The sequence below is a fragment of the Penicillium citrinum genome, assembly GCF_028827155.1.
Source record: "Penicillium citrinum strain IBT 23319 chromosome Unknown utg000008l:1.0-2707905.0:1.0-2709502.0, whole genome shotgun sequence".
NCBI lineage: Eukaryota > Fungi > Ascomycota > Eurotiomycetes > Eurotiales > Aspergillaceae > Penicillium > Penicillium citrinum.
Window position 1 is genome coordinate 1,628,092 of NW_026622693.1, and position 27,310 is coordinate 1,655,401.

The following is a 27,310-nucleotide window of genomic DNA, read 5'->3' on the forward strand; positions in this document are numbered from 1 at the left end:
TTTCAGCGAGGGAGTATTTCAGGACTGGTGTTCTGTGCCGGCACTGATTACTCTGGATGAGATTGGGTGTTCTCAGCCATATTGGATGGAACAACACTCGGCTAAGTTGTCTTTCCAGGGGCGCGCGGTAAACTCGACAAGTCAATCAAGCACCGAGTAGTTCTCTCCTAGCAGAACGAGTGGTTTTGGCCTGTCAAGAAAAAAGAGGTCGGTAAATTAATGGAATGATGAATATGCCGATATCAAGACGTAGTCCTTGAAAATTCCAAGGAAGGAAGTTGTGAGAACAGGACAAAGTATAACAAAATTGGCCAGTTCAGCGAGAGCTGTGTGCAGATGCCAAGAGACCTAGCGTTTCAAGGGAGGCTTTAGCCCAATTATAGATCATCTGTCCTCACCCCATTCTCACCCCAAATATAACGCACTCACCCTAATCACCCGAATCGCGCGACGCCAAAGTGCCGCTCACTATTCTCACCCGGGCGGCACCCACCTGACTACTAACTGTACTTTAGCCACACGCCGGCAGGTTAGTAGTATGGTGGGTGACCACATGCGAATCCCTGCTGTTGTATGTTTTTGTTTTTGCTCTTCCTGAACTTGAGCGTGGGTGTACGGCTCTCTGTAGCCGCAATCGGTGCAATAGACGAGTGTTGTTACAGGTATCACCGTTTTCACTGATAGCACCACAATTCCATTAATTGAATCATTAATATGTGCTCCCACACTCATTCTAGCTAGCATTATCGAAGTCTGCATCATATAGTATCCCCGATTTTCTTTTGTCTATTTGAGTAGCTACTTTGCATTCTGCTTGAGGTTATATGACAGAGCATTTCAAAAAGTTTTCCAGTTGTAAACTCCTCTAGATTCGCAATGATGATGATGTATTTACCATCAACGAATTATTGACGAACCCTCTTGGAAATGCTTGAGGAACTTGCCCTTAACAGGGCGACCATATTCTCCAACGACAATAGGCCACAATACTCGGGCAGCACCATCTTCAAATCCAATCGGACAACCACCCTGAGGCTGACAGTCCGGCGCCGCGCTCATATATCCCGGGTCAACTGTATTCATCGCCACACGGCGCGACTCCCATGCAGCCCCAGCCTCGGTCTCCGTTATCATGTTAATGGCAGCTTTGGACATATTGGTATGTACATGGTATCCGGCCTTGCTACGCGAGTCAGAAACGTCTTCGAAAATACCCTCGCGCGAAGAGACATTGACTATGTAGCCCTGTACTCGGTCTTGCAAGTAACTGTATAGATTTTCCGGAGACGAACCCATATATGGGAGGAGTTCCCGGCATAATATTAGAGGGACAAATGCGTTGACGGAATGTGCGCTGATGAGATCCTCGTAGGGAATCTCGTTTAGAGATTGGACCCAGGAAGATTTGCCTGAGTCTTCGGTGTTGTCCGTGTGTAATCCCTTTGATATCATTTTTCCCTCTGCTCTTCTGGATTCATTCTCAATTTTTAGGTTCTTGGTATCATCTTCGATGCTCGGGATCCAGGACGCATGCATCCCCCCTCGGATCATTGGCCTATACTCGTACCCAGACTGTCCAGCGATCAATGTTTGAGTATGTGGATCATCTCTCAACTGCTCCTCGCGAGATATCGCCCTGGCCTCCGCCCTGAGAGGATCTGTCAAAGTTTGGGCGGCATTGTTGATTAAAATATCCAGCGTGCGCTCTGATTGTCCTCTTCCCAGATCACTACCCCACGAGTGCAAAAGTTCCTTGACTATATGAACGAGCCGAAATGCGTCTTTGGCTGTCCGAAAATCAGCTCCGATGATTTTGAGCCTTGACTCCCATGTTTTGAAGTCATTTTCTTGGGAATATCGACTTGCTGCATCGGCTGGGTATCGTGAAGAAACAATGACATAGGCACCACATCTAAGTAACCTCAGAGCTGTGTGGTATCCCAGGTTGATTCGACCACCGGTGACAAGTGCGTGTTTCCTGGAAAGTCTTAGTTTCGCCGGCAGCGATTGGTTTGACGAGCTCAGATTAAAGTCTCCACAATCAATACAAAGCGAAGGATACAGATCATGAGTACCAACGCTGGAGCGCATTCGACAACACATATAGCATCGGGGCTTAGCTGGTGTCGTCCCAGCCCTTTGTTTCAGGCGTGCCTCGGCCTCTTCGTGGAAGTCATTGCGCATGACACTATTCATGCCTTGGTGCGACTTCACTGCATTAACAACATCGTTGAAAGAGCTTCTCTGCGTAATATGAGACACGCATGACCTCGACTCGAGATATCGTAGTACTTTGAGGGTCGCGTCAAGCTCGTGGGTTTGTGGAATTGCCCATGACACATGGCCATGCGCGTAGGAACCAAGTCCATTCCAATATGCAGTAATGCTTTCAATGATTGCTTCGCATCTAGCCCATCGTAGAGCCGGAGGCACATCTTTGTGTGGTGTGATGTGCCAGGCGACAGCATCAAGTAGTGACGCAGATGTTTTTCGCTTGGGTAAAACCAGCACTAGTCTGCTGGGTGTACGGCATTCTTTGCATCTGGTTTGGTCTAGTTTAAGTTGCTCAGCGAGAGCCGCAGCATGATTGATCCCAAACTGTACGTTCGGAAGAAACTCAGGAAGCTCATCCATCTTTGTGGCTGGCCTAGATTTGAGAAGATGAAACGCGTTCAATACGGCTGATAGCAAAGAAACAAACTTGTGATAGTGGCGACCGATCAATTTAAATTCCCGGCTGGGGGCTACTTGAGTGTGGATCTTCATACGGAGTAGAAGCAAACAATTGCCCGTATAACTGGCTCCACAGAACTAGTGTATGACTCAAAGTAGAAATTCGCCCCCAAATCAGCGGGGTACGAGGCTGGGCTTTTAGGGTTAGAATATTTCAAGGAGGCTCTGCCACGTATCATGCGAATTTGGATCTTTATTTTCTTCAACTCGGAAGGACTTAGAAAATGCCGAAATTCAACGACCTAGTCATTGGCTTGGCAAAATTGCCTGTTGAACTAGCCCATCAGATTATTGGTGACTTACTCGTCTACGATGTCCTCAAGCTGCTCTGGTACGATGATCCAACTGTGGTGGAGCTCATAAAATCACATCCCCATTACAAAATAATATTGGGGGACAATGAGAAGAAAATTTTGCAAACGAAAAATTTTATCAAGTCTTTAATCAGTCTGCATGCGCAGTTGGACTTTTTTGCTCAACAAGATGGATCGATTTATCGACCTCGCGGAGGGCTTCTCGCGAGTAATGCTCAGGCGATAACATTCGATGGTCTACGTCGTTGGACCTCCAGTGACATTGCCAGAGACATAAAAAGCCCGGTCAAGGCACTTTTATTGGAGCAATTCCTAACGACACCACTAGATCGCTATGTCGATCGTTCGGTTTACCCAAACGGCGTGCCTAACCCTCGCCTTTGCGAAACGGTGGAGGAGCTAGAGCGATGTATTTCGGCCGTTAAGCATGCAAAGACGCGAATGATTCAGCGATCCACTGATCAACTTTACTTTGCTGCGAATATGTTAGAAAATAATCCTGATTTGCTGAAGCGCACTTTGGACCCGGAGCAGAAGCGACGGGCGAACCTTGCGCATGTTGTGAATCGAATGCGAAAGACAGCCGATAAAACCAAGAGCCGGAATTGGAGGTCTTTTACACCAAACGAGCATTTTAGCTACGATTTTTTCCCAATGATACCATATGATTCGGCATTGGTAGAACTGCTTCGCAATCTGGAGAAACATGGACTATCCTCCGGCAAAGAAAGCCGCCTGCTGAGTGATGAGGAGCAAAGTCCCCAGACCTCGCACTCACAATCAGTCAAGGACCAGATTGGTTTCCTAATGGAAGGAATGCCTTTTTATTTCACGGATGTGCCTTTCTTTCCAATACAAAACATCAAGACAGTCAACCCCCCCTCTGACCGACGAGAAAGGAGACGTGTTTCGAACGAAAAACACATCCTCGTCTGAGGACAACAATGACGCGTATTTCGCTGTTCATAATGTCATGCCATCTCTTTGTTACAAGAGACCGACCTATCCTCGTCCTCTTGAGCCATGTGACGACAGGGAAGAAAGATGGCTGACATCCTTTGTTGATGTTTACCGATATTTGGAGAATTTGGAGAAGATCAAGTCAACAGCTGCTTGAGAAATCAGTTTGTACCAGATTAGCTTGATGTCGTATTTGTTTCCATCTTGGCGGATTATTTGGCTTATCTTGAGGTGTTTGGAGACAAAGATACGTACTTCGACATGGCTTTCTGATCGAAGAGAACGACTCATTCAATTTTACTCCAACAGCTGTTTGATTTCATTAGAAGGGCTATATGTCAAGTGAATATGTTACTACAGCTACGAGAGTATAGCCTCCGTTCTCCAAATTATATAATTGCATGGATTCGTTTCGAATAGCAAGAGAAATGTGGATTGCATAATTACCAGGTCGACAGGTAATCTCCGTAGCAGGCCGAAACGCACTGGAAACCACTCCTTTTTCTCTACACTCCCACAATGCTAATGTAAAGACTCAAGTGCAGCGTGAAAATCTCGCCAGATAGAATGGTCAATGCTTTTTCCCATGAAGATATATGCAGTAGTTCCAAAATGACTTAATGTTGACTGTGTACGTGTACCGAAAGGCATGTTAAACCTCCAGTCCGGCCTTGAAGCTCTGCCGCGGTGGACTAGTCTAAGAGCCTAATCCCTGACTGCACTTTCATTGTCTGTTGGAGGTGCAACCATTTATATACATTGGGACAGCCAGGTAGACCTGTTCAAACCGCACTTAAACGGTGTGTGGTGCCTGGAAAACTCTACTTTTTCTAAAATCGATAAATTTGGAGCAGAAGTCTTCGCTTCTGCCTTGGTATTCCAACATCTTGCCTTGAGTTTTCTAGTCGGACACAATTGCGGCTTCAACCACAGACTTATTCTTCATAGCATCAAGGCACGCTTGCCATTCCTCGAGCTTGAATGTCTTGTTAACGATTCCCTCAACCTTAAATTGTCGTTTGTCTGCTTGGAACATTCTCCATTAGCATATCAGCCTTAAGAAGGGTAGATCAATACTGACCAAAACAATCGATAGCAGCCGGAAATTTATAGGTCTGACTGAAGGAGCCTATCACACTGATTTCGTCTTTGAAAATCTTGTTGGGCGATAACGAAACATGGTCTTCATCGCCGTAGACACCATATACGACCAACTTGCCACCCTTTGTCACAAAATTTATGGCATCCTCCAGCATCTTAGCGCTGCCAGTTGCTTCCACAACAATGTCAAATGCATATGGGTTCTGCGTTCGGACCTTCCCCAACCTAGGAGCTGCAGCTTTTGCCTCACGCGGGAGCTCCACGTACTCATCAGCCGCGTCAAGAGACTTGGCAAGCTCCATCTTCAAGCCGGCCGGCGCAGTAATTACAGTGTGACAGCCGCAATTTTGACGAAGAAGTTGTGCCAATATCAGACCTGTTGGTCCTGCACCGAACAAAAGCACACTTGATCACATCTTGGGGGCGATCCTGTCCAGTCCACGTGCCGCACAGGCTGCAGGTTCCAACAGCGTCGCGTCCACATCAGACAGATTGTTAAACTTGAACACGCGGTATGCAAGGTATTTAGCATATCCTGCAAAGCCTCCATCGACCATGTCACCGTGGGCAATGAAATTCTCGCAGAAGAGCTCCTTACCACGGCGACAGTAGTAGCAGTGTCTACACAGCTCGGAGTTGTCTGCCACGACGCGATCTCCAACCTTGAAACCGTGAACTTCTTTGCTGAATGCTGCAACCTCACCTACAGTCTCATGGCCAGGGACAAGAGGGAAGTACGCTTCGTTGTCAGTAATATCAAGAATGAGGATTGTGGCTTGACCCACCTGAGCTCCAAATTCGCCATCGTAGATATGCAGGTCTGTACCACACACACCAAAAGCCTTCACTTTAATCCGCGCAAAGTATTAAATGTGATATCTTCAAGCGTTATCCTCATTCGTCACCAAGATCTAGTGCTCACGAATTTCTGGAAAGGCCTTCTCAACCACGCTGAACTTTCGAGCCTCGCTATACTCTATAGTCTCGTACCCTATTTTAGCCCAATGCTTTCTAATAGCAGCCTATCAGGAAATACCACTAACCTAGCGCTCACATTGAAACGGGGAGATCAAAGAGACCTGTGCTACCCATGATGGACTAGAAGACGATTTTACAAACTTGTAACCTGCGAACATGAGAGATGCTTGAGTAGACCAAATATTCAGAAATCGAAATTTATTTTGAAAGATCAAGCCGCTGATATGCAGTTCAGGAAAAGGAATGACTACATGCATGCGGCCTATTCAAAGACCAAAGTAGGTAAGTTCAGAGGGATATGAATCAGTGGGGAAATCGTGGAGAAGGCCCCGAGACGGGAATTTGTGGACACGGCCCGTAACCGGTAACTAATGGACCATCGTCTTAAATTGATGACATATTCGCTAATCTTAAAGGATATGGTTAGAGCAGCCGGCAAAAAACACTGCAGGGTCTGCTAGCTTGGTCATATAGGTGACGCTCAGAAGATGGTCTTGCGCAACAAAAAGTCCGGCATAAGCCTGCTGTTAGAAATTAATGCTGAACAGTTGGCCTTCGAATATTCATTTTATGAAGCGAATTTGGGTTTATAAAATCTTGATTGCTTTCCTGTGGAGATGGTTCAAAAATGACCAAATTCCGTATAAACTTATTTGACTTGAATAGAAGGCTTGAATATTGCAAAATTTATCAACGCGAGTAATAGCAAGTACAGGACGAGATTCGGAGTTATGCCTGATGCTTCGAAGGACACCCCAGGGTAAACATTGACGATATGACAGTTTAAATAGGAAATACTCCCAGGTAAATCCTCGATATCTCACGTATTTTCTAGGTGTTCTACAGCCTCGCCTCCTTCTTTGGCCCGAACGCCGTGTTCATCTCGAGCTGTGTATCTCCTGGGACGCTTGCTGGAGATTCCTTCCTTGTCAAGGCAAGCAAAGAGAGGAGGATTGCCACGATAGTAGTCATCCATATCTTCTAAGGTGCGACCAGTAGTCTCCGGATAAAAGACATAGATCACGGGCACGATAGCCGCATTCAGAGCGATCCAAACGATATAAAAGCGCCACCCGAGATTCTGAATTCCGATCGGAGTGATTTCAACAACCATGAAATTGAAAATCCAATTTGTAGCGGCTCCCAGAGCAGCGCCTTTTGTCCGCATCGTGAGAGAATTGATCTCAGTGGGGTACACTGCAATGTATATAAGCATGAAATACTCTAGAAGGGGGAAGGTAGGGGATTCAACATACACCATGGCACACCTTGCATGCCGATCCCGAAAAACACATAGTACAGGAAGAAAAAGGCCACAGATGCAGAAGCCACTTCCTGTCGATGAGCATAATCGGGTAACTCATTGTATTTGATGAGCGACGTAATAAAGATGTAGCAGAAACACATTCCTGCTGCACCGAACATCATAAGCATCCGACGACCGTATCTCTCGACACAAGGGATACCGATCATGGAGAAAAATAAATACTGAACACTATTACATGCCGTGAGTAGTCTCGACATTGTCTCGTCTAGCCCAACGGACTTGGTTAATACCGTCGGCAGATAGTAGGATGTCACATTGATTCCTGAGAATTGCTGCATTGCCTGAGCACCCATGCCGAGAATGAGACGACGAGCTGTCTTTGTACCCGACTTTTCGTGAGCCCGCCCATGCAGAATGTCGCTGAAGCTGACACTATTTGCTTGCTCGTACTCCACACTATATTCAATGTCGCTCATTTGGAGCTGGACAAAAGGATCATTGAGATTTTTGTCCTCCAGATCAGCGATGGTTTGTACGGCCAGGTTTGCGCGACCATGGGCAACAAGCCATCTGCCACGGAGTAAGTAAACTTTCAATGCCAGGATATAGCTTCCTACCTCGGAGATTCGGGTAGCCATGGAACTGTGAAAATTAGAATTATTATGAAGAAGAATTGGAAAGCCAAAGGGAATCGCCACGAAACGGGACCATTGGCAAAGGAGAAGCCATAATTGAGCCAATTGGCAAGAGAAAAGCCCACGAGTACTAATACATTTTCTAGAATAACTAATTTCCCTCGTAATTCAGCTTTCGATGTTTCAACCTGCCAAATTGGTGCGGTTGATGTATTGAGGCCTGGATATGCACGGAAGTTAAACCATGTGTCTTCAAGCTTGAAAGTGCTTGCGTACCATTGCCAATTCCCGCGATGATTCGACCTGCTAGCATTTGGCCCAGGCTGTAGGAGGAGGTCTGAAGAAGTGCACCAATTGACATGATGGTTGTTCCTAGCAAGACGGCGTTTCTGCGGCCTAGACGCTCACCCAGCCAGTAGGCGAAAATCGATCCGAGAAAGCAGCCAACATCATAAATGGCGGCGACTGTGCCGAGCAGAGTTGTTTTAGATGGTCCTTCAAGGTGATGCAGTCGAAGAAAGTCCTGTGAAATTACAACTCCACTGAAGACACCCTGGAAAAATCGTTGAATCCTGCGAATTTCTAAAGAAGTTGCCAATCAACATACCTGGTCATAGCCGTAGAGGGTCATATCAGCACCACAGGCCAACGTAATCCAGAAAGTAAGCCACCCGCCCCGAAGGCCAAAATATGGCTTTCTAAACTTGGACATATTGTGCGTGGAAGGTAATGCAAATATATATTCTCCTACCCCAGATTTTGCAGACCATCACGCCCTACTTATTCCTCCATGTTGATACCCGGGAGACGAAAATCGGGGCCCCGCTCTTCCCCGCCACAACCATAAAACACGACCCCCGAGACGGGCTGCTTGCAGGAGTGCATTACATTCAAGTGAGTGAATAGCATGGAGTTATTCCGAGGTACTGCCAAAGGCGGATCTCAATATTGCCTAGCGCAGAGTGACTTGTAGATGTAGTTAGTCCGCAGGATTACGTCGAGCCAATTCAGACGTTCTGATCACGAGACTTGATTGCCCTTCCCCGCTCCCGAGACGAGGCCGAAGCGAGGATGGACTCAGCTCTTGATCACCGGAACTCCAGTCGGAACTCCAGTTTGGCTTGGTCCGATACCGCCGTCACGATGCATTCGCAATCGCCCTACAGGAGACCACGCATACGAAAGTCCCGCGGTCGCGGTCTGCGAACAACTAATGGATGGTGAGTCGCTTGCGTCTGCTGTGTAGTGTATATGTGCTTTACATAACGTGATGAATATAGCATAACATGCCGGAAACGGCACCTGAAGTGTGACGAGGTCAAGCCAATTTGCGGCGCGTGTGCCAAAAAGGGCAATGTTTGTGAATATGGTAACTTTCGTCGACGCAGTGACAATGTTGCCGCTTCGAACGAGGGTATCAGTACAGGTGTTCCCCAGTTAACAGGCCAACAAACCACATCTGTGGCGGGAAACAGTTGCCCATCACTACGTGAGGTGACTGACTGTGCCTGGCCTAGCGATGAAGCGGAAGCCAATCCCTCTCCACCTGTCCAATTTAACCAGCTGACAGGGGGTCAACTCGCTTTGAGCCACAGCCCGATAACGTTTCAAAATATCTCTTCACCATCTCATGCATCATTTGCAGCAATAAAATGGTTTGGACTATTAGCGAATGATATTGTCAGAGACAATCCACAACTGTCAACTGCTCATATATCTTTGGCGAATCAAAATCATCCGCTTGACCATGGTTCTGATGAACAGATTCAACTGAGCTCGCTGCAACACGCAACTCAGGTCCTAGACTGCGCATCTTCCACTTACGCAAATCAAGATCCAGCTCCTCTTGAAGTTTCGGAAGTCGATCCAACTCGAGAAGAGCAAATTTGGCAGTCGCGGTTTCCAATCGAGCTTCTGCCGGCCGAGTCAAAATTATTTGAGCATTTTGTAACCGGAGTGAGCTCCTGGGTATATGAAAACTGTCATACCTGAGACATGGACATTTTTGGCTTACGATACCTTATACCTCTACAGATTGATCTTTTTGATCCCACAGCTCAATTTTCTACATTTGTCTCACATTTGGCCGTAAGTTGATCTTTCCAGTGCGCCAAAAGGATCCAAGTGTAACTGTCAGAAGACTCATGTATATTTTCCAGATTTACAATGCAGGACTGATGAATGCAATCCTCGCTCTTGCATGCCGACACCTGGCGTTGAACCCTCACCTTGGGGATTGCAGTATATCCAGTAAAGAATCGGCACTCCAATACTACTACCAGACCCTCCACTATGTTCAAAAGGCCATGCAATACTCTGATTACAAAACAAGCTTGGAGCTGCTTGCAACTACATTAATCATTTCCGCTTACGAAATGCTCGACAATTCCACCAATGACTGGGAGAGACATTTAGAAGGAGTATTTTTGATACAACGATCCCAGGTTATCCATGGAGAGTCTGGAGGGCTTCATTCAGCCGTTTGGTGGGCGTGGCTTTGCCAGGATATCTGGGCGGCTTTCCGCGAGAAACGCAAAACCCTCACTTTCTGGGTACCACAGAAGCCTCTTTCTGCATTATCACCACACGAACTTGCTATGCGTTCAATATACAACACTTCCAAAGTGATTAGCTATATTGCTGAAGGTGGGACTGAAACAAACATCAGCCATCGAATTGATGAGGTAGCTCGTCTTCGCGAAATTCTGGACGACTGGGAACTACATTTAACTATTGAGTTCTCCCCTTTGCCGTTCATTCCACACCAAAGCATCTCATATTTTCAACCCATTTCAATCCGCCCTCCTGAATTTGGTATGGATGAACGCAGACTCTATATTATAATCGCTGGGAAAGACTGACATGAATGCAGCCGTGGCGGTTCAATTCTTTCATGTGTCACATATTCTATTATGTGCCAATGAACCAAGTCTGGGAGGCATAGAGAACTATCTGGCGCGACAAGGCATAATTAAGTGCTGCGTGGAGAACATATGTCGTATCGCTGTGACATTGAAAGATAACCCATCCAGCCTAATGTCATCGCAAGCTTTGTTCATTGGTAAGATGCTCAATAAGATCCTTACTCTCTTAGACATAGAGCTGATTAAAGGATAGCTGGGATGTTTACTCAGGAGAAACGTGACCGAGAGGCTGTGTTAGAACTCCTGGAAGCCTACCGCGAGCGGACTGGATGGCCAGTCCGATCTTTGGGTGAGGAGCTACAGCAGTTTTGGGAAGACTGTGAGCCAGCCAAAAAGAGAACTGCCAGGAGATTGCCCGGAGGATCTATTTCAAAGTAGAAGGCTTTGATTTCACTAATTTGTATATTTGGTTCATTTGATTCAACAAATCTTAAGTCCGAGCAATGCTCCCTTTACGTGGCCTCTTAATTGGACTCGCCACAACCGGTGCTCATTCAGTGCAAATATTTCGCCGTTTCTCCCAAAGCAAAAGTTCGCAACACCGCCATGAATGAGGATCTTCCCTAAGAGAACGCCTCCTGGAGACCATACATTAATACCATCCCCACAGCCACTATAAACATTCCCTTCGAGGTCACATTTAATTCCATCGGGAATTCCGTGGTCTGCAAAAGCAAAGAGGCGCCTATTGGTAAGTAATGGCTCTCCATGATATTTAGTAATATCGAAGGCATAGCTATTTTAGGTTCAAGATTAGCTAACCATGTAGAAATAAAAGAGTGCCAGGCTATAGGGACTTGGTCCTTACATTGAAGATACTCGCTGATTATTGATATTCCCATCACCATGAACTCGATCCGTATCCGTAATGTAAACGGTCTTTTCATCTGGAGAGAAACAGATACCATTTGGTCTCCCAAAGCCATCGGCCATAGCTCGTATATTTCCATCAGTGGGACACCATCGGTATACTTGACTAGGCAGGGATGGCGGTGGCCGGTAACCCTGTTCAAAGCCATAAATAGGATCTGTGAACCAGATCGACCCATCTGTGTGCACCACTACATCATTGACAGAATTAAATGGTCGACCGAAAAAGTCACCTTTCAAGAGCTGAGCCTTGTATGAAGATGTAGACATCCGGTATAATCCGCTTGGTTCAGTCATAGATCCCTGTGCACAGAAGAGAACATTATCTTGACCGTAATTAATACCTCCATTGGCCATGGGGATATCAGTCAGAACCTCTTCGTATGTCACTGGATTGTGATTCAGGTCAACCCGAGTAACGTGAACCTTCTGCTGGTTGTCTTGACTGATACATCGGTTGCTTGTGATGTAGAGGGTGTTGGTGTCGGGAAAGAAGACTCCAGCCTCGTGAGCGAAGGCATAATCCTGATGCTCTGCAAGAAGCTGTACCGCGGGGGACGGACCAACAATTGCTAAGAAGCGTTGATCATGGGTGTGGAAATAATTTCCAGAGATTGTGGGCATGATGAATTCTAATCAGCGATTGGAAGTGCTCAAGAGCAAGGAGTTTTGGGGAACGTTCACTGCCATTGGAGACGAGGCCAGGGACGAAGAAATAGAAGTCACCGAGGTGAGGTTCTGAAAAGGGCTTCAGCAAGAAGCTTTCGACTGGAAAAACCCAGTTTTGATGCCTTGGCAACGTAGTAGTGGGACGTTAATATCCCCGTCTCGGGGTCATCTCGCCCCACTCGAAGGCTATCTTGCTCACAGGTCCGCACTTTTCTAGATAAGTTGACTGGACACACTTATAAACGCGGTCATGACACAATCTATGAGCACACTGTTCTAGGATCTGTCAATAGATTTTCTACTTTACGGCCACAATGTCCTGGAAAGACTCCAATTGCCATAAGCGTATTCTTCACGAGGCCGAAATCGGCCGTTACGGCGTAATCGCCGCGATCGCCTACAACATCGAACAAATTCTGGGTCTTGTCCGAGCTGCAGAGACTGCCCAATCGCCACTTATTATTCAATTTTTCCCTTGGGCTATTGAGGCCACCGATGGATTGCTGGTACGTGCGGCTGCCGACGCCGCCAAACGTGCAAATGTACCAATCAGTATCCATCTCGACCATGCGCAGTCAGAGTCTATCATAAAACGTGCAGCAGATCTTGCATTCGATAGTATTATGGTCGATATGTCGCATTACGAAAAAGAAATTAATTTGAAAATGACCCGCGAATTGGTACAATATTGCAACGAACGCGAAACGGTTACTGAGGCCGAGCCTGGTCGTATCGAAGGAGGAGAAGATGGAGTTATGGACACTGCGGGATTAGAAGCATGCATGACGACCGCTGAAGAAGTAGATGAGTTTGTTGACACGGGTGTGGATGTTCTTGCCCCTGCTTTTGGAAATATTCACGGTGAATATGGCCTCCGTGGCCCACAACTTGATTTCGAAAGGCGAGTTCGAATTCGCGGTATTTCAGAAATAACATTAATAACCTTTGCATTTTCAGATTCGAAAACATACGTATCCAAGCCAAAGGCAGAATCAATTTGGCTCTTCACGGCACAAACGGATTTTCGCCAGAGCTGATGAAATGCTGCGTGGCCGCCGGTGTTACCAAAATCAACGTAAACCGACTGGTTTTAGATGACTACTATGACCATCTACAGGAAAACGCGGGAAAAATGCCGCACACTCAGCTTATTGAGGAAGGTATTCAGAAGGTCACAGATCTGACCATCAAATGGATGGAGATCTGCGGGTCAGCAGGCAAGGCATGAAGGGATAGTGGCATGATACAGATCAACGCCAAAGTCTAACATACAAATTCTGTGTACATTATTTTTTTTTCTCTCCGTAGGGTTTTCTTTTCCAAATGTTCTGTTTAATCAACTTTACAATTTGCAGCGTCGTAAGAAAAAAAAAGCGAAGAGTCTTTGAGTAAGTTTCTGATCAACAACTATTCTCACGGTAGGACTGAAAAACATTTCACCTTTACAACTGTCTCAGGATTTGAAGTACTTAGACTGCAACATGCCCGCGAGTCTTGTGAAAACCCCATCCGCAACCCTGAATTTTGCGGGTGATTGTAGCACTTTGATACCCTAAATCGCATACGGATAGCTTTAAATAACCCGTGCGGGCAAAGAGAATAGTCTCACACCCATTCGGCGCTAGGATTTGCCATAAAAGGCAAAACACCAAGACATGAGACACATCTTGTGTCAAACAATATAAATATGTCAAAGCTTGATTTAGCGCAAAAGACGGTAAAAGGGCTTAATGGGATACCCTCTTAAATGAGTGCGGCTAAATAGACCATCCCTTGTGCTGGCCACACCAGCTCTTTGCTACTTGGGCTATGAATTTATCTAGCGTAGGATAGTCTTAGCCATACAGATTGTATACACCTGGTCTGGATGATGAGTGCAGTGCTATAACATTAGTCTAAATCTACTGTTGTTTCTGCCGTTTCTTCTCCACTTTTTCTACCATCTCAAAATGTTCGCAATAAGAGTAGAAACGGAATATCCCGTTTCCTACCGGGAGGTATACCAATCGAAGTGCTTGGTTGATCAAATCGGTGTTGTGTGATGGAAGATTTGTAGTCTTATAAATACAGGGACCAAATGTTTGACACGGAAAATTCTAATTGAAAAGTAAGATTGAAATCATCAGTCAATTAGCCGGGGGATACTATAGGAGAATTGAATAATTCTCAAAGAGAAAAATGTAGAAGAATATATGCAAATTCTATAAAAGTAGATTGTATTTCTGTAATGGGCTATGGTCGCGGGTGCTAGTCAGCTGACCAGGTGATGCCCTAGTTTGCTGAAGAGTGCCAGAGGGCCCACTGAGGCATCTTCTTCATTCTCTCTTGAGATTTTCTACTTTTTCTCCTAGAAGTTTACGAAATCGAATCTGTTAATCCACTATCTGTTACCCGAGGCTTTACATTTTATTTTTCTTTTCTTAGCGTCGAAACTTTCAAATTCGAGTATCTACCTAAATTAAGGAGGCTTCATCAAGCTTGTTTTATCTACCAGAGGCTTTTACAAAGAATAATGTATAGGCTTAATGGTTATCTCAGTTCATCTAGATTGAAATATTTTTCACGAGAGAGCGAACCCACCGTCAATGACCAGATTGGATCCCGTCATATAACTGGATGCATCTGAAGCACAGAAAAGGTAAGCCTAGTATGAATTATATTAGCACAATTTCAATCTTGAAGCCTTGAAATGGTGTTATGTAATTCCTTACCCCTTTAAGCTCATAAGGCGAAGCAAATCGGCGGGCTGGAATTTGATTGAGCCAGTTATCGAGCATATCCTTAGACGCGTATTCCATAATTTTTGTTTGAGTATAGCCCGGTGATATACAGTTGACTCAGCAGAAATTCCCCCATTCCACTGCAAGCGATCTGGCAAGCTGTAAGATCCCAGCTTTCGATGCATTATACTTAATGAAGTCCGTAAAAAATGTGAAACACGGAATAGAGATTTCCCTGCTATTGTATACAGAAGAAACGGAGAAGACAGAGACGTACTGCAGCCTGTCGTTGGGGCGTATTCACAAGTGACGCGCTGACAGATGCTGTGAAGGCGATATCGCCGAAACCTTGCTGCTTTTAATTCTTGCAGCGGCCTGTACGGTATAGAATGCACCGTTGGCATTGACGCTCATAATCTCCTGGAACTCTTCGGGAGTGTACTCCTGGATGCTGAGAAAGCATGGGATGCCAAGACAGAGCATTATGAGACGGTCTCTAGCTATTAGGAAAGAATTTACTCCGGATTTGCTTTCTGTACCATAAAGCATACTCAGATTACTTGCATTCTTTCTCAATTCAGCCATTTGGGATCGACTATAAGTTTTTAGCAAGGTAGAGGATATGTAGTCCATTACCTGAACTTTCCTAGTCCAAGTAATACATGCTCAGGCTTTTCAAAGTCCTTTCAAGTGAGTCAAACCGACAAGTCCAGGAAAACGCCTACCTTCCATACAGACGAACCCGTGATAGGTGACAAAATTTATCAAGATTCTATAGCGTATTGCAAATTTAACCCAAAAGGAAAGTTATGGTGTCGAACTATATTGCTTGTTCATGATGATTTATATATAAGTCCAAATTAAGTAGATTATGCGAGGGATCAAGGACCGGGTAAGAACATTCAACTTAATACTCAATATAGGTAATCATCTATTGTACCAGGTCTACCATGTCAGAATTCTAGTATTCGAATATACCGTAACTATAACAGTATTGGGTGAGAATACTGTTTGGATTACGGTGTATGTCCAATATCTGAATGGTATGTTATCTTTTTTTGGTGTTTATATAGTATTCACATAGTATTTTGACATTATTTAGGATTTTGATAGTATTTAGTTGTTTGCAAGTCAGAATATTCTATCCAATAATTGTTGTACCACACCGATATTTTGTTTATAATACGGCATTTATATAGTATGATATCTTAACAGTATTCTATAGTAGTTATCGGTATTTAGATTCACGGATAATATTCTACTAGAATAGTAACAGCTTCTGTCTTATATATATATATTCATCTATCTCTCCCCCCCTTCTATCTTTTTCTTCCTCTCCCTTTTCTATTTATTCCATCTCTGCTAACACTGGCATCTAGGCTTTGTTTCATGTATTGTTTCACGCATTGTGTGGTGCTTTAGGCATTGTATGGTACTTTGCGCGTTGTATAATACTTTGTTGTTCACAGTATATTATTTCACAGTTTATATTGTATTGTAGCTAAAATAAGATTTACAGTAGCTATTGAATATTGTAATTTTAGCAAATAACATATTTTAGAGAATACGGCAAAGAAATGTATAAAATCCGGCTTTGATGGAATACGTTATTTAATCAAATTTCGGTATAACTACCGTTGTAGCAACGGTATTTTGGTCAATAGAGATCCGTCCATGGTAATCTTATTTAAACAATAAAAGAATTTCAAGCGCCGTCAGCTTTCCTTGATCGCAAGTCGCTTAGCAAACTTAATGTGTCAGCATATAAATTTCACAAGTCATAAAGTCGGATCACTCACTGCCAATCACGCCGTTCACCGGAATGTCAATAGAGGTAGTATAGCTGGCGGCCTCACTGAGGAGGTACACATAAGCACCGCCAAGCTCCTGTACTTCAGCCAATCTAGGGAAACCACCGTAATACTTGAGCTGCTGTTCCCAATCCGGCTGCTGGGGAACCCAATATGTCATGGCAGTCTTGACTAATCCAGGAGATACACTGTTCACACGAATTCCGTACTGTGCCCATTCCATTGCTAGAGTGTGAGTCATATTGCGCACACCTGCTTTCGAGGCACCGTATGGGGTGGAGGGAACGCGCTGGAATTTCAAGTTAGTTATTGTCCAAAACATCTCAGAAATTGAGTAACAGTACTTTGTTGGGGCGATATGACGCCATTGATGCTGTAAAGACAATAGATCCTTTGATTCCGAGTTTGATGAATGCACGAGCGGCGGCGCGTGCGGTATAGAAAGCTCCGAAGAGGTTGACATTAAACAAGTTCTCGATATCCTCTTTGGTGAAATCAAGAGCAGCTTTATGGTGTGTGCGTCCAGCGTTCACTACCATTCCATGTAGAGCACCAGCTTCCTCAATGATTTTATCGATCGCAGTGGTTATAGTGGATTCATCAGTTACGTTAGCGGTGACAGCAAAAAGCCTGCCGGTGTATCGCTTGGATAAAGCAGCGAAGTCCTCCCCCGTCTCCCCAATATCAATGGAATACACCTTGGCAGCGCCATTGGAAAGACAACACTCGGCGATACCAAGACCGATGCCGCGGTTGGCACCGGTAACTAAGGAATTTCGATATCAGCCAGATAGTTCCAAGCAAACATAAAATCTCCTAATTTGCATACTAGCAATGATCTTTCCACCAAGACCAACTTGGGTTTGAGGTGTATTCTGTGCCTGGTCGGTAGCCAGCTGGTCGGATATCATAGATGGAGCCATTTCGGAACGAGTTGCGTATGAAGAAGACAAAGCAGGAACAGTAATTTGACAAGAGGGATATTGGAAAAAAGGCCAATTGACGAAGAAAAGGGCAAATGCCTTTTTATAAACATCTAGATAACGGAACCTCCAAGTTTCTCTTCGAAATAACTAATATAGTTGCAACCGTTTTCCCCACTTCGCCGGTCTCGAGTCGGGGACCAACCGAGACGAAGACAATAATTGGGGTTTGCATGGCCTGAGTCCCGAGACGACACAAGATGATCCACTGTCCGTGTTGCCATTGGGTCCATCGAAACCAAAAGATCATTGCAAGACCACAGGCTAAAGGAGGGGGTGGAAAGTCGTTCCAGCTCCAAATTAATTTGGGAAAGCCCCGAGCCACCATTTTTAGAAGCTCCTCAACACAACAGAATCTTGCTTTTCTCCAATCTTTAAATCATTGGACCGTTTCACTTCTGATTTAGCTATAACTAGAATTACAATGGCTGCACTTCCCGCCTGGAATCTCCTCAAAGGCAAAACTGCAGCTATCACTGGTGGCACTACCGGAATCGGTCGCGCGATTGTTTTGGCATATATCACGCAAGGATGCAATGTCGCTGTGAATCATTTAGGTATGCCTCAGGATGACAATCATCGCCATAGTCTTCTTGAAGAGGTCAAAGCGATCAAAAGCAAGGGTATTCAAGCGGGTGATATTCTGGCATTATCCGGCGACGTGACAAACCCGCACACAGGCTCCAAGTTGGTTGAAAAAGCCGTGTCCCAATGGGGCAAATTGGACATATTTGTCGCTAATGCGGGTGTGTTTAAACAAGCAGAGTTTCTCAAGTAAGTGGAATGTAAAGGATAGGATCGAAGCTTTTCATCTTCTTTTACTATCAAGAGTTAGTGACGCTGACCTAATGATTCAGAATCGAGCCATCTCTTCTTGATCATAGTTTGGATGTCAATGTAAAGGGCTGTTTCTATTCTTGCCAGGCTGCCGCTCGCCAGATGGTGAAACAAGGGCACGGCGGTTCTATCATTGGTATTTCCTCTGTCAGCGCCTTGGTCGGCGGTGGTTTACAAACCCATTACACCCCCACAAAAGCCGCAATCTTGTCCATGATGCAGTCCATGGCTATTTCACTTGGAAAGGAGAAAATCCGATGCAATGCCCTGATGCCTGGAACCATTGCTACTCAGTTGGCTGATCATGATATGAAAAATCCCACCAAAAAAGCCGCTCTTGAGGCGCGTATACCTCTCGGTCGAATCGGTGATCCAGAAGATATGGCAGGCCCTGCAGTTTTTTTAGCTTGTGAAGAGATGAGTCGCTATGTAAATGCGACAGGACTGTTGGCCGATGGTGGAATGTTCAGTAACTTGCAATAGCTGTGGAAGTATGCTTTTCTTCTGTAGTATATACAGTATAGTATGTGCTATGCTGGACTTTTATTCTTTGATAATGGTAACGGTAACACTGCCGCCTCGGGGAACGATCAGCTCTCGGAGCCCAGCTGGGTTAGTCCCCTCGCTGCCCTGAGCTGCTCCCTGAGCAATCCAGAGTATTCCTGGAGTGTTCTCGGAACTGCTCTATGAGCATCCTAATTGTTTATCTTTCATGTTCCGGCTGATCTAGAATATGACTCTTTCTTTGTTTCACGCCCTCCGATGATAACTGCTTTGTCTACGGTCGCTTCTAGGAGGTCAAGCAAATCCATAGTTTAATCTTGCAGAGTATCTGTTTTTCAGCATTTGTTTACTCGACTTTATTGCTTTACAATCATGATCCGCTCTGCCATAGAAAAACCTAAACCCCATCAATACAGTTTTGGGTATTTGTTCTTTATAATAGAGATATTTAAGTTTCTTAACGATAAGTAAAGAGGACAATTTGATTGCTATCTCTGGTTCTATACTCTGAATTAGACTGCGGCAGCAATCGCAAAAACCACGGTTAACTGATAACCTAACCAAAATGGTCACCAGTTTTGATTAGCATCTCAAGACCAAAATCACGCCCCTGCCGCAGTTTAGATACACACAGTCCTCCTTGTTACCTCATGCTCCTACCGTTGATCCATGTGGTACGGGGTAAGGTGGTCCTCAACCCGCAGTATTCCCGTCGCCCTCGCCTGTCCATCCGATCTATACCTCGAGCCATACTTGGAAATATATTCTTCCCAGCTGCTGAATCTCTTTCGACAAGTCTATAACCATCATTGTCCAGTTCCACGTATGTGATTTCCCTCCACTGGTCTTGCTTCTTCAAGGTGGGTATAATCTCCCCAACCGTCTTCGAACTGTCTTCCACCGGTCTGTATAGCCCTCAGCCACATTGTTTCAGGCCGCTGCGGGGCAAGTAATATAGAGCTTGATATACTTATGCTCAATGGAATCATCCAGCCATCTTTCAATATATCAATAACAGTAGAGTGAAACAACTTGTCCTGTGTTTGTCTATCTTCCATCCATTCCAGGATCCACAAACGAAATGTACAGTGTACAAACCCTTCCGGCTGATAATGAATATAGTTGTGCAGTCCGAAATATATTGGATTCTAGTACTATACTGATTCCTGGATTTTAGAATACTGAATTTCTTGAATACTCCGGCTCTCATATCTTTGGGTATTTCTGTCTCTTCGTACAGAACGATCGGTCCGCCGAGATTGGGGATTCTGTTCTCGAAAAATATGCTTGTGTTTTTGTTCGGCAGATCCATATATTTCATTCGGTGTACTGCACGGGAGGTCCCATTGCGCTCTAGACAGATGTAGCCGAGCGAGATGTACATTCAGGTTGACGATATCGGCTGTTGTTGCGGCTGAAATTAGATTAGAATCCTGTTTCGACCGTGAATGTTTGACAAGGTTTGATCGTTTGGCTAGGAAATCTGTGTATCCGTCGAGGTAGGGATTGGTTTCTATTGCATTGTTAGTACTGACCGAGAGACGACCCGTATTTGGTTTGGGTAGGAGAATATCTACCGGTGTTGATCAATTTCGCAGAGGCTGAAATGGCCAGCAAGGCCGGCGACCAGAAGGAGATCCTCATGGTAGAGATGAGGAAGACGCTTGTGTTGATAGATATTTAGCAAGAGTAATCCTGGAAGAGACTGAGTATGACCTCGCGGATCTCGGTAAATTCTATATATTCAGCCACCTGCGCTGACAACTTTTTCTCTTACTGATTCTTCTATCAGCGGATAGAACAGTGTAATCTGCACCAGTCTTCAACAGTATTTTAACAATTTCTAATTTACCGTATTCCACAGCAAGTATAGAAATATATTCTATTCATGGGAAATGATATTCGGATCTGTATTCTTGTCAAACAGAAAACAGATTATCAGTTTGTACTGCCATATATACAGACGGATTGATCAGAAGATCGGATTCGGCCCTATCAAGAGGCGAGCCTTCCGTCTCGCGGGGGCTTTTGGCAATCGGACCCCGTCTCGTGTCCCTGCCCACCGCGTCGACAGTCCCACTTGAAGATAATCAGAGTCCACAGCTCCACATTTCTTTGCCGGGGAGGGGACAATTAACCGCGCTGGGGTGCCACAACCTGGGGATATCTCACCATTGACTTGTCGTTCTTTCTGACTCATATTGGGTAACCTGGATAAAAAGCCTTGTCAAGAAAGTGTTGGAACGCCAGAGAGAAAACAATAGACTGCGAGAAACCACAAATGCAAACAGACGTGCGCATACTAGTGAGCTTCACAAAATCAGCAAGCAAGCCTGCAAGTATTCCATAATGGCTTCTCTTACAGCCAGAGCAACCCGAATGCCAATGTTTCGCGCGTCGATTTCATCTCGACAACCCCTTTCACGCAGTCTAACCACTCGTGCAACTTCGTACAAACTAAACACCGGTGCGAAAATCCCGCAATTAGGTTCGGAATATTTCAAGATTCCGAGTCTCAGGGAGAGACTGTCAGCTCGGGTCTATGACGTTGAAAAGGAAGTTGGAAAAGGAATCAAAAAGAGCTGAGTTCCCCGCGAAGATATTTTCCTCGGTAAGAAACTATGGTGCGACGATTATCATCCCGATGATGTGGAGCGCGCTTTGGATGATTCTTTACGAGATCTGGATACCCCTTATGTCGATCTTTTGCTGGTGCATTATCCGTGCACTTCCAAACGCGGATCGGATCGGTTTCCTCGGGATGCCGATGGCAGAATGATTTTGGGTGAAACGACATATGTGGAAACTTGGAGAGCAATGGAAAAATTGACCAGCACTGGCAAAGCGAAAGCTATTGGAGTATCAAATTTTAGCAAGGACGAAATTGAAACTCTCCTCAGAGAGACTTCTACGGTTAGTAATACTACCAGATACCATAATACGACAAGCTGATTGATTATTAGGTCCCGGCTGTCCATCAAATGGAAGCTCATCCTTATCTACAACAAAAAGATTTTAACGAATGTTTACGAGCAAAAGGGATTCATGTCGTTCAGTTCAGTCCGTTGGGTAATAAAAACGACTTTTATCGACAGACTGGATGGTCAAAACAGATTGCACATATGATGCGGATTATTGACCAGCCAATTTTGAAGGATATTGGTCAGAAATATGGCAAAAGTCCCGTACAGGTGGTACTTGCGTGGTGTATCAACAGCGGTCGTTCAGTCATTCCCAAGAGTGTTGTTGATTGGCAAATTGAAGAAAACTTGGAAGCGGATTTTGAGTTGCAGCTTGAGGACATGGCCCAGATAGCCACTCTGGATGCACAGGCTCGATTCAATGATCCAAGCTTGGACTATGAATGGCGTTTGTATAGCGACCTGGAAGGCATTCACGGAACCATGAGAGGCAAGACTCACTAAATGTTTCCAAGAAGTCATGCGAGAATATGCACTTGTATATGTAGTGGGGTTTTCGGGGTAGCGTAATGCTGCAGGCGCTAAGACAACACAACTACCTTTATGACTTACGATTCCTCGTCATTCTATTCATTCACCTCCTTGTGATGCCACCGCAGCTCCTCGCCTGCATATGGGCACAACATGGAGCGTGCTGTTCGTTGCTTCTACAGCTCCAGCAGATCTTGCTTCAATTGCGCGAACTTGGAAGGAAATTCCACTCGCCCTTGCTGGTTCATCAAGAAATACATAGAAGCAAAAAAAAGGACAAGTACAAAAACATACAACAGCAGGGATTCGCATGTGGTCACCCACCATACTACTAACCTGCCGGCGTGTGGCTACAACACAGCAAGTAGTGCGGTGGGTGCCGCCCGGGTGAGAATAGGGTGAGCCGGGGTGAGAACCATACTCTGTTGAACGATCACTGCACTGAACCCTTTCAGCTGAGTTTGTTTTAAGTATCATTGGGTCGAAGTCTCTCCTTGAAATGATCGGTCTCTTGGCATCTGCGCATAGCCTCCATCTTTATGAATACAGTAAAGCAATTGCAGATCTTATGCATAGCCATTCTTTCCCTAAGATACAGGATTTTGAGTGATCAAATTCCAGTTATCGCTCAAAGCCTTTTTGGATGTTGCCAATTTTTTTCATCGCCAGAGAATAGAGAAAATAACCAGTGTAAGGTAAGGTGATATCCACTCTCCACAGAATCTAGTGTACGGAACAAGATTTTAATCTCTAGTTGATAAACCAGCAAGCCACCTAAACTTACCATACTGAATCCCTGCTGTTGTATTTTTTTGGTTGTGTTTAGTGTCCTTTGCTGAAGATGAGAAAGACAAAAATGGGATAACCGAGCCGTAGTGAGATGGTCAAATGTAACTATAATCCATGTAGAAATCGCAGATCAAAAGTATATTGCTGAGTTTTCAAGCTTTCACGCCGCTTTTCGCCATTTTTGATAGCTGTATTCAGAGGTCAACTCATCTTGGAATGTCTCAAAGCTTAGCTTCAGCTGCTAGATCAGTGACCTCTTCTATGGCATCATTGAAATCCTTGACCTTAATATCACATTTGATCTCCTCACAGAGACGTCTCCGATGGCTCGATTTCAGATCCTGTGCAAATTCAAGCCCACTGGCACGCTCTATTACATCAAGCTCGACCTCAAAATCTGTCAGATCTTTATCGTTCTTAATCACCGCATTTGGTAAAACAAATGCCCCAACAGCCACCTTTTTCCCAACTTGCTCTTTATCATTATCTTCTTCTCCAAATATGATCTTATAAAAATGAGTAGGCACCGCAACATTAGGCGGAGACCCAGTACTCTTCTCTTGACCGATAACTTCATAACTGACACGCCATTTCCCATCTTCTCCCCTGTGAGGAAGGTACAAAGGGCCAGTTATCACTCGGACAGATGGATATCTGTTTGTAAGATTCTTGCAGAAGTCTTCAAAGTACGCCCAATAATGACGGTTGAATCCAACACCAATCTGTGGACACATATTTGACATCTTGAAGGTTCCATCCACTGCTTCTTGCGACCACCTCGCTGGGTTGGCTGGAACCTGGTGACCGCGGTCATACTCTGTGTTACTGTAGTCCGATACTTTGGCACGGAAATTGACAGGAATAGATGTGTCCTGTCTGAAGTTATTTCTGCGCTCTCCACTAACTGCGGATACAGATTCACGGGTCATATGCTCTGCTACCCAAGAGGGATTTCGGGTACGACGGTCATATGCGCCGTATAAGGAGGATTCCTTTAGTTCATCGTTGACAGGACCAGGATTGCCGTACTTTAAGACACCGCTTGGCTCCACTAGTTTAGAGACCAAGGTATTTTTTCCTTGAGCAGAACCGTTGTCGAGTTTGCTGGGTAGTATAATGAGACTGGGCGATGGCAAAGATTTGGATTGAATAGGGAATGTGTTCGGTGCTGAGTCCTTGCTGGGTCCTGGATACAGCTGAGACAACCCAGCACCAACCATACCGCCCACTGCAGCTGCAGCGATAGATCTCGTCTTGGACATATCTGGGGATTGATTGTACAGAAGGGAATTGTCTTCGCGCACAGAAGACCCGAAAGTTTTCGATGATTTCTCAGCTTAATATGGCTTGAGGGATTCATGAAGATTTAAGCGGGTGTAACGCAATGATTGGTCTTTGCAATAGTATTTTGCAATTAATCCCAGTCTATGCATCATGACTTGAGGGGATTATATTATAACTTGTACCAGTCGTATCTTCCCTTGATACTTGATCAAATGGCCGTTTCCGGAGAGGCAATAGTAAGAAATTAGGCCTTGAGCTGCCACTAGACTGCTCAAATCGGCGGCTACGAAAGTTCTCATCCAAAGAACTTCATTCACAGGATCATTGAATTATTCTATGACAATGGGCTCCACAGAAGGCTCATTTGCAAGCGCATTCATAGGCCAAAAATTTGAAACGACCGTCGGAATTCACGCCTGCTATGTCGAACCAACGAAGTATATTCCTCAGTATGGCAACACTAGTTAATGAGCAGATTACTCATACAAGTCATAGACGTAATAATGTCCAGCCCCTCGAGAGTAAAATCGATCGTGGAGAATTTTTTGTTGATGGGCCAGAAAGAAAGAAAATGGGCAGCTGATGGACTCTAAATTATCTACCAGACCAATGTCAGAATTATGTCAGATACGGGAACTGATCGATTCATGCTACACTGAGGTTCCCTTGAGCAAAAAGGCGGAAAGGGTTAAAGATTTTCTTATTATCAAAAAGTATGGCAGTAAACTAGTCAAGCGAATTTGTTTCGAACTCAAAATTTTTCTGTATACCCGTAAATGGCCTGCAGCAGCAGAACAGGCATTTACTGTAGGATAGGACCGTAAATCGCTCCGACTTTTCGATTAGTGTACCAATTAACTCTGTTGAGCGTATGGTACCTTCCCCACAAAAATTGAAACCCCACAATACAGTATCCCCTAGGAGCTGTAAAGGTTTTGTTCTCGTCCCTTCTGGTACCAAATTCGACCTCTTTGCCTTTGGCAGTTTTGACATGGACATAAGAGACGCGTCCATAGTAAATATACCTGGAGAATGTCGCGCTCTGAATATAGTCGTCTTTATCCAGATCTAACGTGAATTTATGCGAATTGTGATTGCCCGATCCCTGATATAGTATAGAACTATAGTTGGAAAAGGTTAAACCAAACCTTTGGACTATTCCTTGGTTGGTATCACCCCAAATATCGAGCCTAGTCAAACGACCTAGCTCGCGGGGGTGATCAGGATAGCTTCCAAGGGGGTCTGTACCGCCCGTTTCGTAGCCCCCCCTGGAACCCATAATTGGGGCCATTGTTACCCCACAATTTGCCCAAGAGATAAGGAATATCGGCAGCAGTCAGTTGGCTGTAGTGCAAGCTGTACAGAATATGTTAGCATCAAATTGCCAAACAGGATAATTGGATATACACACGGTGGAACTTTGGCAGTTGGAGTCTCATATTTCTTGAGCATCCGGCGGAGCTCGAGCTCCTTCATGGTAAAAAGTTTTTCCGCACTGATCAAATCTTCCAAGAACGGCTCATAGATCTCAGGTGAAGTACGAAACAATAGGAGGCAGTTGTAAACCTGTTCATCGACATTGGGGAGCTGGCTGCTTCGTCTCATACTGTTGCGCAGGTCCCAGAACTGTTTGAAGTATGCCTCTATGATATCATCCTGGCAGTAGGTGAAGAACTGCTTCAGGACTGTGAGACGCCAGGTAGTTCCCAGGAGTTGATCTTTGACTTCGTCCCGGAAAGTATCCCAGGTATCATTTTCAAGGACAGTCGCGTTCCAATTATACCAACTCAATAAACCCTTACAGGTTTCGTCCAACATTTCCTCGTCATCGGCGATAACGCCACCGGCAATTGCTATCTTTTCAGAATCCACAAGTGTCCCTGGTTTGAGATTTTCATAACGACGGAAGGCAGCCTCACACTTGGTAAACCATTCGGAGATTGCTGCTGCTGTAGCAGGCCCTCTGAACTTGGGGGCGTTGACATCCATCTTAGATGAAATAATGGAAGTAAAGAAAATTTATTCTTTCTGGATGGTATATTGTGATTTAATAAAGAATTGGTATGCTGAAAAAACCAGGCCGTGGGTGCTGCTTATATAGCTTGAGAGCGGCAACATTCCGTGCTCAAACGTGATGTTTCAGTCTCGGATCATGACAAAAGCTCGAACGGCGACAAAGCTAAACCTAACCGTTTGCAGAGCTTGAATGATACCAATGCTATATCGTACTGTCACTTTGTGGCATGGCCTTTGGGATGTATGACGATTCAGAAGTGTCAAATGCAACGTAGAAGGGGCTTCAGCGACTAAAATGCGAATCTAGATCTGTTAATCCCTTGAACCCCTAAGTATGGGCGAAAGAATTAAGTACCAAGGAAGTATGTTTGCGTAAACTTCCATTCATATTACATCAGAGTAGTGGAAAATAACGCAGCTCTATAACCGGGGACTGTAGCTTCATCAGACTGAGGTAAACTGC

General features: G+C 44.9%; 13 protein-coding genes across 13 annotated transcripts; 5 read left to right on the forward strand and 8 right to left on the reverse strand.

Annotated features, from left to right (window-relative positions):
• Positions 1-897: 897 nt before the first annotated feature.
• Positions 898-2,634, reverse strand: N7469_009044 (uncharacterized protein; the record flags this gene model as incomplete). Its single annotated transcript, XM_056647962.1, has 1 exon — positions 898-2,634. The coding sequence occupies one exon, from the start codon at positions 2,632-2,634 to the stop codon at positions 898-900; it is 1,737 nt and encodes a 578-aa protein (XP_056497727.1).
• A 323-nt stretch (positions 2,635-2,957) lies between these two features.
• N7469_009045 (uncharacterized protein) lies at positions 2,958-4,164 on the forward strand (the record flags this gene model as incomplete). Its single annotated transcript, XM_056647963.1, has 2 exons — positions 2,958-3,884; positions 3,919-4,164. 2 exons carry the CDS (start codon positions 2,958-2,960, stop codon positions 4,162-4,164), a joined length of 1,173 nt encoding a protein of 390 aa, XP_056497728.1.
• Positions 4,165-4,908: 744 nt separating this feature from the next.
• On the reverse strand, positions 4,909-6,200 carry N7469_009046 (alcohol dehydrogenase; the record flags this gene model as incomplete). Its single annotated transcript, XM_056647964.1, has 5 exons — positions 4,909-5,030; positions 5,089-5,493; positions 5,551-5,955; positions 6,031-6,077; positions 6,163-6,200. The coding sequence occupies 5 exons, from the start codon at positions 6,198-6,200 to the stop codon at positions 4,909-4,911; spliced, it is 1,017 nt and encodes a 338-aa protein (XP_056497729.1).
• Positions 6,201-6,906: 706 nt separating this feature from the next.
• Positions 6,907-8,700, reverse strand: N7469_009047 (sugar porter family MFS transporter; the record flags this gene model as incomplete). The annotated part of the gene is made up of 5 exons (XM_056647965.1): positions 6,907-7,283; positions 7,343-7,995; positions 8,052-8,208; positions 8,265-8,541; positions 8,596-8,700. The coding sequence occupies 5 exons, from the start codon at positions 8,698-8,700 to the stop codon at positions 6,907-6,909; spliced, it is 1,569 nt and encodes a 522-aa protein (XP_056497730.1).
• Positions 8,701-9,059: 359 nt separating this feature from the next.
• On the forward strand, positions 9,060-11,290 carry N7469_009048 (Zn(II)2Cys6 transcription factor; the record flags this gene model as incomplete). Its single annotated transcript, XM_056647966.1, has 6 exons — positions 9,060-9,208; positions 9,269-9,956; positions 10,023-10,076; positions 10,148-10,802; positions 10,861-11,049; positions 11,106-11,290. 6 exons carry the CDS (start codon positions 9,060-9,062, stop codon positions 11,288-11,290), a joined length of 1,920 nt encoding a protein of 639 aa, XP_056497731.1.
• Positions 11,291-11,332: 42 nt separating this feature from the next.
• N7469_009049 (SMP-30/gluconolactonase/LRE family protein) lies at positions 11,333-12,406 on the reverse strand (the record flags this gene model as incomplete). The annotated part of the gene is made up of 2 exons (XM_056647967.1): positions 11,333-11,648; positions 11,721-12,406. 2 exons carry the CDS (start codon positions 12,404-12,406, stop codon positions 11,333-11,335), a joined length of 1,002 nt encoding a protein of 333 aa, XP_056497732.1.
• A 359-nt stretch (positions 12,407-12,765) lies between these two features.
• On the forward strand, positions 12,766-13,679 carry N7469_009050 (class II fructose-bisphosphate aldolase; the record flags this gene model as incomplete). The annotated part of the gene is made up of 2 exons (XM_056647968.1): positions 12,766-13,352; positions 13,409-13,679. The coding sequence occupies 2 exons, from the start codon at positions 12,766-12,768 to the stop codon at positions 13,677-13,679; spliced, it is 858 nt and encodes a 285-aa protein (XP_056497733.1).
• A 1,332-nt stretch (positions 13,680-15,011) lies between these two features.
• N7469_009051 (Short-chain dehydrogenase/reductase SDR) lies at positions 15,012-15,249 on the reverse strand (the record flags this gene model as incomplete). Its single annotated transcript, XM_056647969.1, has 2 exons — positions 15,012-15,095; positions 15,163-15,249. The coding sequence occupies 2 exons, from the start codon at positions 15,247-15,249 to the stop codon at positions 15,012-15,014; spliced, it is 171 nt and encodes a 56-aa protein (XP_056497734.1).
• A 1,713-nt stretch (positions 15,250-16,962) lies between these two features.
• Positions 16,963-17,905, reverse strand: N7469_009052 (uncharacterized protein; the record flags this gene model as incomplete). Its single annotated transcript, XM_056647970.1, has 3 exons — positions 16,963-17,271; positions 17,327-17,748; positions 17,812-17,905. The coding sequence occupies 3 exons, from the start codon at positions 17,903-17,905 to the stop codon at positions 16,963-16,965; spliced, it is 825 nt and encodes a 274-aa protein (XP_056497735.1).
• Positions 17,906-18,389: 484 nt separating this feature from the next.
• On the forward strand, positions 18,390-19,285 carry N7469_009053 (SDR family NAD(P)-dependent oxidoreductase; the record flags this gene model as incomplete). The annotated part of the gene is made up of 2 exons (XM_056647971.1): positions 18,390-18,739; positions 18,823-19,285. 2 exons carry the CDS (start codon positions 18,390-18,392, stop codon positions 19,283-19,285), a joined length of 813 nt encoding a protein of 270 aa, XP_056497736.1.
• Positions 19,286-21,655: 2,370 nt separating this feature from the next.
• N7469_009054 (aldo/keto reductase) lies at positions 21,656-22,731 on the forward strand (the record flags this gene model as incomplete). The annotated part of the gene is made up of 3 exons (XM_056647972.1): positions 21,656-21,865; positions 21,923-22,219; positions 22,270-22,731. 3 exons carry the CDS (start codon positions 21,656-21,658, stop codon positions 22,729-22,731), a joined length of 969 nt encoding a protein of 322 aa, XP_056497737.1.
• A 1,037-nt stretch (positions 22,732-23,768) lies between these two features.
• On the reverse strand, positions 23,769-24,809 carry N7469_009055 (DNA/RNA non-specific endonuclease; the record flags this gene model as incomplete). The annotated part of the gene is made up of 1 exon (XM_056647973.1): positions 23,769-24,809. The coding sequence occupies one exon, from the start codon at positions 24,807-24,809 to the stop codon at positions 23,769-23,771; it is 1,041 nt and encodes a 346-aa protein (XP_056497738.1).
• A 1,242-nt stretch (positions 24,810-26,051) lies between these two features.
• Positions 26,052-26,820, reverse strand: N7469_009056 (uncharacterized protein; the record flags this gene model as incomplete). The annotated part of the gene is made up of 2 exons (XM_056647974.1): positions 26,052-26,187; positions 26,243-26,820. The coding sequence occupies 2 exons, from the start codon at positions 26,818-26,820 to the stop codon at positions 26,052-26,054; spliced, it is 714 nt and encodes a 237-aa protein (XP_056497739.1).
• Between the last annotated feature and the right edge of the window lie 490 nt (positions 26,821-27,310).